Source organism: Mesoplodon mirus, assembly GCF_964341445.2.
Source record: "Mesoplodon mirus genome assembly, chromosome: 5".
Lineage (NCBI taxonomy): Eukaryota > Metazoa > Chordata > Mammalia > Artiodactyla > Ziphiidae > Mesoplodon > Mesoplodon mirus.
Window position 1 is genome coordinate 44,637,380 of NC_138980.1, and position 16,112 is coordinate 44,653,491.

General features: G+C 48.9%; 1 protein-coding gene across 1 annotated transcript; it reads right to left on the reverse strand.

Annotated features, from left to right (window-relative positions):
* Positions 1-1,651: 1,651 nt before the first annotated feature.
* Positions 1,652-5,144, reverse strand: RPL18A (ribosomal protein L18a). Its single transcript, XM_082623973.1, has 5 exons — positions 5,048-5,144; positions 3,516-3,695; positions 2,786-2,915; positions 2,013-2,122; positions 1,652-1,799 (listed from the first exon to the last, which is right to left on the reverse strand). Exons 1-5 carry the CDS (start codon positions 5,063-5,065, stop codon positions 1,707-1,709), a joined length of 531 nt encoding a protein of 176 aa, XP_082480099.1. The 5' UTR covers positions 5,066-5,144; the 3' UTR covers positions 1,652-1,706.
* Positions 5,145-16,112: the final 10,968 nt, after the last annotated feature.

Consider the following 16,112-nt stretch of genomic DNA (forward strand, 5'->3'; position numbering starts at 1 on the left):
CCTAACCACCAGACTGCCAGGGAATGACGATACCAGAGCTTTTAAAAAGTGATTCAACTTCGTAAGATTTTTTTCATTCATATAAATGATTTTTGTATCAGGGCAGAACACTTTCACATAAGGAAAAGCAAATTCAAATCCTAAGATGTGTTTTTTTTCAGCCACCAGCTTGCTAACCCAAGTTGTGGGCAAGGCTGGAGGAAAACATGACCCCTTCTTATTAAGTACTGTTGAGAATGAATTGGTACATCTGTGGAAGACATTTTGGCAGTTAACATCAACAATTTGACCCAGCATTGCCAGACCCAGGACTTTACCCCACGTGGTGCAGATACAGGTAGAGGGATATTCACTGGCCATCACTACTCTTCTCAGACATACTTAACTCCTCCTGGTGACGCAGTGACACAGGTGGTCCCTGCCCTCTCAGACTCAGTCTGGTGGGGGACAGAAACCCAATGGTTTACAGTCTTCAGCGAGGCAGTGATGATCTGTGGAGAGTAGTCTAGGCACAGCACTCAGCAAGTGCAAAGGCCCGGGAGGTGGGAAAGAAGCACCGGTGTTGGAACAACAGGCGAAGCAGCCAGCAAGGACCCAGGGCCTGTCTTCCCCATGAGAATGGCTAGCTGTGCCTGAGCCCTGCCTTGGGCACCTCTCCAACAGGTGGGGTTGAAGTGAGCTGGTTTTCTGGAAACCACCCAGGATCGTCCTGCCAACTAGTCCCACCGCCACAGGTGGGGAAGGGGAGACTGTGCCCCTATCCAGGACCACCCTTCAGGACTGGTTGCTCTCCCTGCCCGCCCAACTACCTCTTTGTGCCTCAGCTTCTTCCCAATCGACGGCTCTCTGGAACACAAGGCAGGTTCTCGTTGACTTGTGTACCCACTGCCTGCATAGTAGTGACTCCCTAAGGCTTGTCAACTGAGCAAATCAGGTCAGTGTCCAGACCTTCTGAAGAGAACACCAAGGTTCAAAGGGCCAGGGTTGCCCAGGGTGACACACCAAGGACAGATGTTCCCAACATCTGAGCTCTTAGCTGTGCCTCAGCCTCCAGGCTGAGGAGCTCAGGCCAGGGTGGGATTAGCTTCATGCCTGGAATTCCAGGAGACAGATGCCCACTGTGAAACCTTGACCTCCTTGGGCAGGATTAGGACAGCTTCATTCAAGGGGCCCCCAGCTGGCGAAGGGGAAACAAGCTAGCACAGCAGGCTCATGACCCTCTTGGACGCCCCCTTGTGCCTGCTGTGAGGATCTTGACCAGGGTTGTAGGCTGGGTGGGGAAGGCCACACACAGAATGAAACCAACCCCATCAACCTGATCTCCCCCAGGGTGCAGCTGTCATCTCACCACCACAGAAATGGGGGGCGGGAGGCACAGAGCTGAGAACTGTGTCTAATAAGGCAGGTAAGAAAGATTTGGGGGCCAAACCTGTGGCCTACAGCATACCCCAAAGCTCACAGCACAGAGCTGCCTGCTGGCACTGAGAGAGCTGAGGGGGGCAGGGGCTGGCCATTCCTAGAGCTCCCCTTCTGGAGAATCCAGTGTCAGGGTCCTACTCGAGGAGAGGACTCCTCCCAGAGCACTCACAGCTTGGCTGCACCCTTTTGAGTTCTGCAGGGTGTGCAAAGAAAACAACTGTATCAGAGCGCCTGGTTTTCCCAACGAGTTTTATTTGGGCAGACCTGGGGACAGGGAGGCCCTGCATCTAAAAGAAGGTGTTGGGCCTCTTGGTGGTGAAGCGTGGCTTGTGCTGGCGACGGAGGACCCGGTGGGGCAGTGGGAATTTGATCTTGGAGTCCTGTAATAAGAAAAGGCAGGCAAGGGGGTTTGGGGGAGGCTCTTAACGTCGTCTCCCAGGGACCACTGAGGTGTGGCCACCCCCACTGGGCTCCTGCGTCAAACCCGGTGCTTTACTGCATCTCCCAAGTCTGGAGGAGCTGCCAGGCCAGTCTGGTGTTCCAGGGCAGCCCCCTCAGCCCAGCCTGCCCAGCAGGGCCCCGAGGGCACTCACGTGGAACTGCTTGACTGCTGGTCGGCGGCACTTGCTGGCTGCGATCTCCTCCACCTTCATGATCTGGATCGAGTGGGCCCGGGCACGGTGCCGGGCGCCCATGTCTCGGTCTACAGGGATCAGGAATGGGGGCACTTGGGGAACGAGTGGCCACAGCATCTGGTCCCAGCAGGTACTGGCTACCAAATGTGTAGAACCTCCAACTTCACTTTGAGGGGCATGGCTGCAGGCCCCCAAAGGCGACAAGATCCACTTGCTGTTAGCACCTCTGTTTAAACCGCTGTTACAAGAAACAGCAGTTCTTGGGTTTAGGTGCTTGGGCTCTGGTCCTGGTAGGTGACCCACCCTGGGAGCACCTGGGGCTGTGAATGGCAGGTCCCAACACTGGACAGGGGCTGGACTAGGTTCTGAGCAGCAGTTGCCTCTACACAAGGGGCTGACCTCAAACCTCAAGAAGGAGGTTCCAGATGCAGTTGGTGGTGGGTGACTGAACCGGCTCAGGAATGACTCGAGTACCCTCCCTCCAATCTCCTAAGTCCACTTGCTGCCAAGGTTCCAGAAAAAGGTGTGCTTGGGGCATCCTCTCCACTCCTGCCCCCAAAGCAACACCTCCTGTGCCTCCCCTGTCACCATCCCTGGGACTCCCACCTACCCCCAAGAAAGCTCTTACGTTTGTCCTGCCTCAGTCTGGCAGGAAGGATGTCAGACTGAGCCGCAAGTGCCTGCCCTGTGAGCCTAAAGGAGGGGCCCAGTTTGGGGACCCGGTGGCTTACAGCACTGGGTGACAGCGCCGGCTGTGGTCAGGTCCCGGTACTCCCGGTACATGTTGTGGGTGCCACTGCGGGAGTCATAGCGCAGCCAGATGCCGAAGTTCTTCACCCGCAGGGGAGATTTTTCGAACACCTGTGAAGGAGAGGAGACCAGCTGAGGCGAGAGCAGCAAGTGGGCTGCAATCAGACCCCCTCCATCCCTGAACCTCTGCTCCCGCCCTGCCCCGCTGCTCCAAAGGACAGCCCAGCCCCCAGGCTTCTCTTGCCTGTTTCCCAGTCCCCGCACCTTCAGACATCTGAGGGGAAATCTGCTGTGCAAGGGGAATTCCCATGGCAACAGCAGGGGTGCAGAGCAGCCCAGGCCGAGATGCTTCCCCCATGGGGACTGACACAGCTCCAGACCACCCCTCAACACAACTCTCCTGGGACCATCTGGGCCAAAACCCACCTGCTGCCCAATGCAGCCTCACAATGCAGAGTCCAGCATTTCCCCCCCACTTTACAGATGAGGCCCAGCCTCAGCCAAGGGGTCCCAGCAGGCCTTCCCTGGGCCTTGGGCTTTCTCATTAGGAAAAGGGCACCGAGTCACCTATTCCATCCCAACCTAGGGCCTGAAGAGCACAAGGGAACAGGCCAGAATTTGTAAAGTCTGCTAACTCTGTGGGGTGACAAGACGCCCCATGGGAGGGTGTAAATCCTCTCCGGATCCCACCCAGCCTCAGACACCCCATACCTGTCCACAGTAGACAATTTCCCCTGAAGACTTCTTCATCTTCTTCAGCTGAGATACAAAGTACCAGAAGCGGGACTTGGCAACAACATGGTTAGGCGCAAAGATCCGCATGCGATAGAGGGGCGGTGTGCGGCACTTGGGGGTCGGCAGGCAGCGCCCCACCACCTTGTATTCTCGAAGCTGAAAGAGAAACGGGGGTGAGGTGGGGCCAGCACCCAAAGCCCAGAGGTAACTGTGGAGACTCACTCTGCTCCCCTTCCCAAGCCTGCTGACAACCGGATCAGGGAACGGAGAAGGGTAAGTCCCACCCCAGGGCCTCCACATGAAATCTGGCTGACTGTGGGTCATGCCACTGTCTGAACCTTCCACATAAAAGGGAGTGAGAGTGGGGACGATTAACCAAGGTGCCTGTGTGCCCTTTGCCCTGGCTCAGGAAAGCTGGGTGAGGATCTCAACCGCTCCCTTCCTCTCCCTTTCTATGGGCTGGCCTGGAACAGTCAAGCTGTCTCCTTTCTCCAGAGCATCTCTGCAGCTCACAGTAACTTGCCAAGATCCTCTTTCATTCCGGACCCCATAGACAGTCAGCAGCCTGAGACCTCACAGCCAACTGCAGGCAGAACCAGGACAAGAATCCAGTTCCCTGCCCAGCTCTGGGCTCCCTGCACTGCTGTCATGACTTGCAGATGCCTCAGTTTTCCCAGCTGCTGTCCAAGGGGTTGGGACTCCCAAGTGTAAGCTCCCTGTTTACACAGATGCAAAAGGTGAAGATGTCTGCCAGGTCCAAATCCCGTGCTATACTAGAATGGAGCCATCTCCATAAGATGACCCGTCACCATTTTACTAATATCAATAGAACATAACCCCAAACCTCACAAACTCGGTTCCTACTTCTATCTCTCAACCTGACTCATCGGCCTCCCGGACCACCCATTCAGGAAGGGATGCCGATGCGGTCGGTCCCTTTTCCAGTGTGGAAACTGGGACTGGAAAGCTGAAAATGACCCACCCATACTGTTTCTCCCCAGGGCCTACTCTTCCATCTCTGTGCTATTAACACCCTCTGATTTTGCCCAGCACTCTCCACAGCGATAAGGCTCGCATTCTGCATGTCAGCTCGAACTTATAAATTTCTTCTATTTCTCTCACAGCCATGCCAGGAGAAACAGAATTCTATTGCCCTCCCCCCAACTCCGCCCTCCCGCCACCTTGTCCACTTTGCTGACGGGAAAACTGAGGCTCGGAAGCTCGATGAGGTCCCGCGGCGCGTGTTTCCACGCCGCGCAACTTGTCCCTTCCCCTGGAAAGGAGACTCGGCCTCCCCGGCCTCCGCGATCCCCGGGCCGGCCAGGGCCATGCACCGGTCTCCCCACGCGGCTCCCGCAGTGGCCGCCATGTTGGCTGCAACTGGGGACGGCGGCGCGCGGGACCTAGCCGGAACAAGCACTTCCCGCGTGTCCCATGCCTCCTCCCGTGGCCCACGATTCGGCCCGCTTCGCGTTCCCCGACTCCCTGCCCCACCGTGCTCGTCTTACCGTGCCCGAGGCCTTCATAGCGCTCTATCCACGGTCGCCGCCACCCTCGAAAAGGAAATAATCGCTCTCGCGCAGCCGCTCATCTCGACTTCGTGGCCGGAAGTCCCTCCCATTCGAGGCCGCGAGCCCATTGGCTCGTCGGCCCCGAGCTCAATAAGATCTGCTTCTTCATTGGCTCCAGATCCACCAAACTCTCACAGCCCGGCCTCCGTTTGCGGCGAGACTACAACTCCCAAGACTCGGGGAGACTAGCGCTCCTGTTCAAACGCGACGTAAGGGAGCGTTGGCGCGCGCGCATGCCGGGCGTGGTAGATACTCCGGGAGGTCTCGGTGGCCCGTTTTGGGTTCCAGTACCCCGGGATGCTTATGTATGTAGAAGCGGACCTCGGGTGGTCCAGGGGCTATGATGAGGTCGCGGCGCTTCCTCCCACTCCGGGTCTCTTTTCTCCCGGAGGTGTGTTAACGGAGTTCTCGAGTTCTCTTCTGTTAAATGGGAATAATACTGGTGTTTTTCCTCCTAGAAATGTTACAATAATTAGATAAAATAGGGCTTCCCTGGTGGCGCAGTGGTTAAGAATCCACCTGCCAATGCAGGAGACATGGGTTCAAGCCATGGTCCGGGAAGATCCCACATGCCGCGGAGCATCTAAGCCCGTGCACCACAACTACTGAGCCTGCGCTCTAGAGCCTGCGAGCCACTACTACTGAACCCGCGTGCCACAACTACTGAAGCCCGTGTACCTAGAGCCCGTGCTCCGCAACAAGAGAAGCCACCGCAATGAGAAGGCTGCGCACCTCAATGAAGAGTAGCCCCTGCTCGCCACAACTAGAGAAAGACCACGCACAGCAATGAAGACCCAACACAGCCAAAATAAATTTTTTAAAATTAGATAAAATAACTCGTGTAAAACGCCAGGCACAGAGCGATTAACAATCGCTAACGTTCATTAAGAGATGGAATGGTAGTTATTATTATTATGGGGGGGGTGTCTGATTTGTGTTTCATAGTAGCAGATAGTTAAACCCCATCTGCTTGCTTCCAGTACAGATCCTGGGGCAGCGGGGGACGGGGGGGCGGGGCGGGGGGAGGCGCTAGAACCGATCAAGGTGCAGCCCCACCTTTGAGGGGCTCCGGGCTTAGCAATTTGTTGGGGCAAAAAGAGGCTCTCCTGGAGGGGAGACCGAGAATAGAAAAGGAAAGAACTCACAATGTCAGGCTGTGAAGAAAAACAAAGAGGAAAGAGGGTAAATTGGAGGGTTTATTTTAGGAGGGAGGGCTCTTGGAGGAGGTGACAAATGAGCCCAATTAGAATTTTTTTATTATTAAGTAAAAAATTAATAATGGCTTAATTAAGTTATAATTCACATGCCATACCATTCACACATTTAAATTGTACAATTCAATGGTTTTTTAAATTGCATTTACAGATATATGTGTATATATATATATATATATATATATATAAACACACACACACAGTTGTGCAACATCACCATAAAATTTAGAACATTTCCATAATCCCCCAAAGAAGCCCCTTACCCTTAGCAGTCACTTTCCATTCCCTCCCCCTTCCCCAGCCCAGGGGTACTAAGAATCTACTTTTTACCTCTATGGATTTCCCTATTCTAGACATTTTACATAATTGGAATCATACAAAGTGAGATCTTTTGTGATTGGCTTCTTTCACTTAGCATATGTTTTCAAGGTTCATTCACATATCATGGATCAGTACTTCATTTCTTTTTACGGCTGAATAATATTCTATTGTGTAGATATATTTTATTTTGTTCATCCATTCTTCAGTTGATGGACATTTTCATGGTTTCCACTTTTAGGGTATTGTAAATAAGGAGATAAGACAGTTGCGTGCAAATCTTTGTGTCAATGTATGTTTTCATTTCTCTTGGGTATTGCTAGAGGTGGAATTGCTGGGTCACATGGTAATTCTATGTTTAACCGCCAGAGTATTTTATAAAATTCCTGCATCATTTTACATTCCCATCAGTAATGTGTGAGGGCTCCAAATTCACTTCCTCACTGATGCTTTTAATTATTTGTCTTTTATTATAACCATCCTAGTGGGTGTGAAGTGGTATCTCACTGTATTTTTTATTTGCTTTTCCCTGATGACTAATGATATTGGGCATCTTTTCCTGTGCTTATTGGCCATACATATATCTTCTTCGGAGAAATGTCTATTCAAATTCTTTGCCCATTTTTAAATTGAGTGCTTTTTTTTTAAATAATTGAGTTGTAAGGGTTCTTCATATACTCTAGAGATTCATAGTTTCTTATCAGATATATGATTTGCAGGTTTTTTTTCATCCTGTGGGCTAACGTTTCACTGTCTTGATGGGGTCCTTTGAAGCACACAGGTTTAATTTGAAATCCATCTTATCTATCTTTTCTTTTGCTGCTTGTGCTTATGGTGTCATGTCTAAGAAACTACTGCCTAATCCAGTTATGATGTTTATGTCTATGTTTTCTTCTAATACTTTTATAATTTTAGCTCTTATATTTAGGCTTCTGATCCATTTTGAGTTAATTTTATGTGTGATATGAAACAACGGTCCAACTTCATTCTTTCACATGTGGATATTTCAGTTGTTCCAGCACCATTTGTTGAAAAGATTATTCTTTCCCCTTTGAATTGTCTTGTCAAAGATAAATGTGTTTATTTCTGGATTCTTAATTTTATTCCATTGATCTATATATCCACCTTTATACCGGTACCACATTGTTTTGATTGCTGTAGCTTTGTAGTAAGTTTTGAATTGGGAAGTGTTAATTCTACAGTTTTGATCTTGTTTTTCAAGATCAAAAAAGCTATTTGGGGTCCCTTAGATTTTCATATGAAGTTTAGGATTAACTTATTAATTTCTGCAAAGAAGCCAGCTGGGATTTTGACAGGGATTGTTTTGAATCTGTAGATCAATTGGGGGAGTGTTGTCACTTTAACAACAGTACATCTGCCATTTTACTTTTTGTTTTTCTATGCGTCCCACATCTTTTTTGTCTTTCCTCTATTCTTCCTTTACTGCTTTCCTTCTTTTTTTCCCCCAGTTTTATTGAGATATAGTTGACATATAACACTGTATTAGTTTCAGGTGTACAATATAAGGATTTGATATATGTATATATTGTGAAATGATCACTACAATAAGTTTCGTTAACACATCCATTACCTGACATAGTTACAGTTTTTTTCCCTTGTGTTGAGAACTTTTAAGATCTATTCTCTCAGCAAATTTCAAATATACAATACAGTATTGTTAACTCTAGTCATCATGCTGTACATTACATCCCCAGAACTTATTTATCTTGTCACTGGAAGTCTGTACCTTTTGACTCCCTTCACCCATCTCCCCTACCCCACCCCCACCTCTGGCAACCACCAATCTATTCTGTTTCTATGAGTTCATTTTTTTTAGCATCCACATATAAATGGAACCTATGTGTGGTATCTGCATGTAAGTGGGGATCATACAGTATTTGTTTTTCTCTCTGTGAGTTATTTCACTAAGGATTATACCCTCAAGGTCCATCCATGTTGTTGGAAATAGCAGGATTTCCTTCTTTTCAATGGCTAATAGTCCCTTGTATACATATTCCACATTTTGTTTATCCAGTCATCTGTTGATGAACACATAGGTTGCTTCCATGTCCTAGCTATTGTAAATAATGCTGCAATGAAATGGGAGTGCAAATATCTTTTTGAGTGAGTGTTATTGTTTTCCATCAGATAAATATACAGAGGTGGAATTGCTGGATCATATGGTAGTTCTAATTTTAATTTTTTTTAGGAACTTCCATACTATCTTCCATAGTGGCTTCGTCAATTTACATTTCTACCAACAGTGCAAGAGGGTTCCTTTTTCTCCATATTCTCACCTCCAATTGTTATCTCTTGTCTTTTTTTTTTTGGCGGGGGGGGCGCACAGCAGGCATGTGCTATCTTAGTTCCCTGACCATGGATCGAACCCACACCCCCTGCAGTGGAAGCACGGAGTTTTAACTGCTCGACTGCCAGGGAAGTCCCACTCTTGTCTTTTTTTTTTTTTTTTTTTGACATATGTCGTGAATTTTTAAATTTATTTATTTATGGCTGTGTTGGGTCTTCATTTCTGTGCGAGGGCTTTCTCTAGTTGTGGCAAGCGGGGGCCACTCTTCATCGCGGTGCGCAGGCCTCTCACTATCGCGGCCTCTCCCGTTGCGGAGCACGGGCTCCAGACGCGCAGGCTCAATAGTTGTGGCTCATGGGCCCAGTTGCTCCGTGGCATGTGGGATCTTCCCAGACCAGGGCTCGAACCTGTGTCCCCTGCATTGGCAGCCAGATTCTCAACCACTGCGCCACCAGAGGAGCCCCCGCTCTTGTCTTTTTGATGCTAGCCATTTTAACAGGTGTGAAGTGGTATTTCACTGTTTTTTTTTTTAATTAATTAATTAATTTGGCTGCGTTGGGTCTTCGTTGCTAAGCGTGGGCTTTCTCTAGTTGCGGTGAGCGGGGGCTACTCTTCGTTGCGGTGCGTGGGCTTCTCATTGCGGTGGCTTCTCTTGTTGCAGAGCACGGGCTCTAGGCGTGTGGGCTTCAGTAGTTGTGGCACACAGGCTCAGTAGTTGTGGCTTGCGGGCTCTAGAGCGCAGGCTCAGTAGTTGTGGCACACGGGCTTAGTTGCTCCGCACATGTGGGATCTTCCCGGACCAGAGCTCGAACCCGTGTCCCCTGCATTGGCAGGAGGATTCTTTTTTTTTCTTTTTTTTTGCGGTACGCGGGCCTCCCACTGTTGCGGCCCCTCCCCCCTGCAGAGCACAGGCTCCGGCCACGCAGGCTCAGAGGCCATGGCTCACGGGCCCAGCCGCTCCGCTGCATGTGGGATCTTCCCGGACCGGGGCACGAACCCGTGTCCCCTGCATCGGCAGGCGGACTCTCAACCACTGCGCCACCAGGGAAGCCCTGGCAGGCGGATTCTCAACCACTGTGCCACCAGGGAAGCTCTAGCTTGCCTCTTTATTGGCTTTTGAGCAGCGAGCAATTTCAGTAACATTACTACCTGGTGTCATTTCCTGACTTCAATACAGCTTTGTTCCTCTCATCTCCTTTGTGCTATTATTGACAAATATATTACATTTCTACATGTTATAGGCCCCCAAATAAAATTAATATATATTTTTATACACGCGCTTTTTAAAATCAGATGAGACAAAAGGAGAAGAAATATGCATGTATGCTGTTTTTTATAATTACAGAATTACCTTTATCTGTGGTCTTTAAGTTTTTTGTATGCATTCCAATTAATGCTTTTTTTTTTTTTCCCCTGCATTTTGGGGTCTTTCTGTGCTGAAGAAGTCGTGAGCCCAACATGGGAAGGAGATTAGTTAGTCCATGTCTTCCAGGTGGACACTTAGGTTGTGAAAACTGGGAAACTTGGCCGGAGAACATGATGGAGGAAGGGCGGTCAAGGCATCAGGCCTACACCCTCCTGGCTCTGGCCCCTTACCTGGGCCGTCCGACAGGCGAGAGGCGACTCCACCCGAACAGCGCTGCCGCAAGTGTCCACCAGGTGGCAGCAGAGCCTTTGCCCGTCTTTGCCGGGTCGAGGCCAATAGCCGGGGACATCTGTGTGGGATAGGCACAGGTTCGAATCTCACCGAATGTTTCCTGGCGCATCACTGTTCTGGGCCTCAGTTTCCCTATCCGTAAGGTGAGGTTAATAATAGTCCCCAGATCTTAGAATTGTTGGGAGGTTTAAATGGTGTATAATTGTTTGGACTGAGGTGGCAGGGGCTCTGCCTTTGCAGACTGTGCCCTTCCCACTGTGCCTGAACTCTAGGCCTCGGTTTCCCCAGGCTGCGGGGAGGGAACAGGCGGTGGAAAGAGGTCCTGGAGCCTGGGGCACAAATCAAGTCCTGGGAGGGCAGGAGAGGGTCCAGAGAAAGGGAAGTAAGGACAGGAGAGGAGAAGGGAAAGGGGAGGAGGATGAAGTAGAGAGGGAGGGTCACAGGCAGAGCCCTGGCCTTGGGACCTGGTGCTTCTATCTCCAAAGCCTGGGTTAGGGTGACCCCTGCAGCTAGGAGGAGGAACGAACGTGTGGGGTATGTGTGTGTGTTCTGACTAAAAAGCTTTTTTTTTTTTTTTTTTTTTTTTTGGCATTTTGGTCCTGCCTGGCAAGTTTTGCCATGGTCTCCGCCGCGCCCCTGACCCACCCTTTTGCGCCTGCGCATCCCTCCCGGCTCTCCCACCTCGCGCCACGCAGGAACCCGAGCCGGATAAGCTGGTGCTGGACCGGGGATCTCAAGCCAGGCGTCCCTCCGTTTCTGTCATCACCATTCAATTTGGTGCAGCCAGGTTCCTGGTTCGAGAGGCGGCCCCTGAGCACCCGGGAACAGTTTGTTAATCCAGGCTTCTCGTGTGCACCTCGGCTTGCATCACCAAGTAGCCCCTCCTATCTTGACTGTCACCTTCGGAGCTCCCCTATCTTGCCCACTCCCTTCTCCATCTCGGTTACTGGCACCTCCATCCTTCCAGAGCCCGGCTGGCAGGAGTTCTGCTCCTTTCTTTTTGTCCCCAAAACGTCCCCAAGACATCCACTCCCTTGTACCCCAGGTGCCACCCCATCCTGGCCCTAGCCTCCTGCCCCCTCCTCTCCTGTCCCCAATTGTCCCTTCTCCCAACTTCCTAAGGCTCCTCCGCCAAATTCATTCATTCATTCATCAGTGCTTACTGTGTATCGGGAACTGGGACACAGCCCTGACAAGGTTAACCAAAAACTCCAGCCCTGGGGGAGCTGACATACTAATGGGGGAAATGGACAAAAACAAGATAAATAAGAAAAATGCATGCCACAGCAGAGCGTGATGTGTGCTAGGGAGAAAAATTAAGTGAGGAAGGTGCTCTCTGTGGGCTCTGTGCAGCTATCTCCCCCCAACCCACGCCCAGGGGCCAAACCCCCATTTCCCTTTCTCAGCCTAATTTGGGGTGGGGGAGTCCTAGGGCGTTGTGAGGTGGGGAAGCAAAGCAAGCTGGAGGCTCCACTTCCCCCAGCTTCAATTTTTCCATCTGTAAATGGGAATCACAGTGCACACCTCTGAGGTTGTTTTGAGGATTAAATGAATTCCTATGTGTCAAAAGCCTCAGTGGGGGGCTTCCCTAGTGGCACAGTGGTTAAGAAACTGCTTGCCAATGCAGGGGACGTGGGTTCAATCTCTGGTCTGGGAAGACCCCACATGCTTGGAGCAAGTGAGCCTGTGCACCACAACTACTGAAGCCCGCACGTGACAACTACTGAAGCACACGAGCCTAGAGCCCGTGCTCCGCAACAAGAGAAGCCACCGCAATGAGAAGCCCGCGCACCGCAACGAAGAGTAGCCCCTGCTCGCCACAACTAGAGAAAGCCCGCACACAGCAACGAAGACCCAACGCAGACAAAAAAAGAAAAAATAAAATAAAAGCCTCAACGGGTGCCTGGTGTACTGGTGAGCGCTTGATATGTGTTTGTTGTTCTCATTATCAGTGATTGGTTTGGTTCACGGTCAAGCTCCGAACAGCAGCTCCAGGCATTCCCATTTCCCCTCGCAATCTATGTAGTTAAATATGTTTCGTTTTTTTTTTTTTTTGCGGTACGCGGGCTTCTTACTGTTGTGGCCTCTCCCGTTGCGGAGCACAGGCTCCGGACGCTCAGGCTCAACGGCCATGGCTCACGGGCCCAGCTGCTCCGCGGCATGTGGGATCTTCCCGGACCGGGGCACGAACCCGTGTGCCCTGCATCAGCAGGCGGACTCTCAACCACTGCGCCACCAGGGAAGTCCTGTTTCGTTTTTTTGATCAAACACTTAATTTTTTTTTTTTTTTTTTTTTTTTTTGCGGTACGCGGGCCTCTCACTGTTGTGGCCTCTCCCGTTGCGGAGCACAGGCTCCGGACGCACAAGCTCAGCGGCCATGGCTTACGGGCCCAGCCGCTCCACGGCATGTGGGATCCTCCCGGACCGGGGCACAAACCCGCGTCCCCTGCATCGGCAGGCGGACTCTCAACCACTGCGCCACCAGGGAAGCCCCAAACACTTAACTTTTAAACACTATTAACAGATAGAAAATTCAACAGGCACAAGAAGGTAAACAACATAAACTGTCTCCCTCTTTCACCTATCATGGCTGCCCGGTTCTCTGCCCCAGCGGACACCATGGGAACAAGTTGTTTATGTTTCCCTGCAAAGAGAGTCTTCACCAATATGAGGAAATCTTCATTGTCTCTTCTCTTTCTATACAAACTGAAACTTCCTGCCCAGACTTCCTGCACCTTGCTTTTTCCCTCACAGAATATCTGTGAGGTCTTCCCACACTGTCAGCATTGGGCTACCTTATCCTTTTGCATATCTGCATAATATTTCATGCGGAGAATGGCCATAGTTTATTCAGTGAATCCCCTGTGGCTGGACATCTAGGTTGTTTCCAACTGATTGCTGTTATAAGAATGCTTTGATGAATAAATAACACTGCATAGGTATCATTCCTGGAAGGCTCATTTGCTAGAAGGAGACTTGCTGGGTTTCAGGGCAATTTCTTCAGCTTCGTCTGGTCCCTTCCATTGAGCTGGGTCATTTCCACTTTTTTTTTTTTTTTTGGCTGTGCTTCACGGCTTGTAGGATCTTAGTTCCCCAACCAGGGATCAAACCCACAGCAGTGGAAGCGAGGAGCCCTAACCACTGGACCACCAGGGAATTCCCTCATTTCCACTCTTGACAGCAGCAAACGAGAATTTGTTCCTGCAGACCCTCAAGAATACACCAAGTTCTCACACTTTTCATCTGTGATGGTCTGACAGGTGGGAAACGGCCCTTTGGTATTCCTTCCTCCCTACCACCCATCTTTTCGGCTTGACTGAAGTATAATTGGAGTCCACAAAATTGCACTTATTTAAAATGCACACTTTACATAGTTTTGACAAGTGTGTAAATCTATGAAATAATGACTTCGATCAAGATCATGAACACCGGGCTTCCAGGTGGTGCAGTGGTTAACAATCCGCCTGCCAATGCAGGGGACACGGGTTCGAGCCCTGGTCCAGGAAGATCCCACATGCGCGGAGCAAGTAAGCCCGTGCACCACAACTACTGAGCCTGTGCTCTAGAGCCTGCAAGCCACAACTACTGAACCCACATGCCACAACTACTGAAGCCCGCGGGCCTAGAGCCTGTGCTCCACAACAAGAGAAGCCACTGCAATGAGAAGCCCGCACACTGCAACGAAGAGTAGCCCCCGCTTGCTGCAACTAGAGAAAGCCCACGTGCAGCGACAAAGACCCAACAACGAAGACCCAATGCAGCCAAAAATAAATAAATTTATTTAAAAAAAATCATGAACGCCATCCCCCACAGTATCCTGCACCCCTTTGCTGTGATTTTTCTCCACTTTCATCCCCAGGCAACCCTGATCTGCTTTCTGTCACTAAGATGAGTTTGCACGGTCCAGAATTTTATATGGAAGTTTTGTGCTTGTCTCCTTTCACACAGCATCATGATTCAGAGATTGTTCCATGTTGTTGTTTGTATCAATAGTTCATTCCCTTTTATTGCTGAGTTGTATTGCACTGGATGGCTGGACCACAGCTTGTTCATTCATTTACCTGCTGATGAACTTTTAGGTTGTTTTCCGTTTAAGACTATTACAAATAAAGCTTCGATGAACGGTGGAATACAAGGCCTTGCATGGACATCCATTTTATTTTCTCTAAATACCTAGGAGTGGAATGGCTGAGTCAGAGTGTAATTCTATGTTCAGCTTTAAGAAACTGCCAAACTCTTTTCCACAGTGGCTGCATCATTTTGCGTTCCCACCAGCAATGCATTGTCAATACTTGTTATTGTCTGTCTTTTTAAATTTTTCCCATTCTAGTGGGTGTGAGGTGGTATCTTCATGTGGTTTTGATTTGCGTTTCCCTGATGGCTAGCAATGTTGAGCATCTTTTCATGTGCTTGTTGGCCATTCATACGTCCTCTCTGGTGAAGTGTCTGTTCAAATCTGTTGCCCAATTTCTTATTGAGTTGTTTGTCTTTTATTATTGAGTTGTTAGAGTTATTGATATATTCTGGATACAGGTATTTTGTTTATTTAATATATGCATTGCAAATATTTTCTCCTGATCTATGTCTTGCCTTTCTGTTTTCTCAGTGGTGTCTTTTAAAAAGATATTTTTTTCTTTTTAAGATTTTTTTTTTTGACGTGGACCATTTTTAAGGTCTTTATTAAATTTGTTACAATATTGCTTCTGTTTTATGTTTTGGTGTTTTGGTCATGAGGCATATGGGATCTTAGCTCCCTGACCAGGGATTGAACCCACACCCCCTGCATTGGAAGGTGAAGTCTTAACCACTGGGCCACCAGGGAAGTCCCTCTGTGTGTCTTTTGAAGAGCAAAATGATGAAGTCTAACTTATCAATGTTTTCTAGCTGAGACAACTTTGCCTACCACAGTTTGCAAAATTTTTTCTTCTATGTTTTTTTCTAGATGTCTTATACCTTTAGGTTATACATTCAGGTCTGTGATCCATTTTGAGTTAATTTTATGTATGGTGTGAGGTAAGGATTGATGTTAATTTTTTCCCATATGATGTCTAGTTGTTCCATTACTGTTTGTTGAAAAAACTTTCCTTTCCTCCATTTAGTTGCCTTAGTATCTGTGTCAACAATCAACTGGTTATATTTATATGAGTCCGTTACTCTAATCTATTCTGTTTTATTGATCTACCTGTCTATCTTTTCACCAATACCAAATTGTCTTGATTACTCTAGCTCTATAATAAGCCTAGAAGTCAGGTAGAATAAGTCCTCTGATTTTATCTTCTTTTTAAAAGTCACCTTGGCCCTTTGCAATTCTATATGAATTTTAAAGTCAGTGCCAGTTTCTATAAAAAAAATTCTGCTGAATTTAGATTGGAATTACATTGACTCTGTAGACCATTTTGCGGACAACTGATGTTTTAATAACATTGAATCTTCCAACCCATGAACATGGTATTTCTTTCCATTTATTTATGTATTCATGAATTTCTCTCAGCAATATCTGTAGCT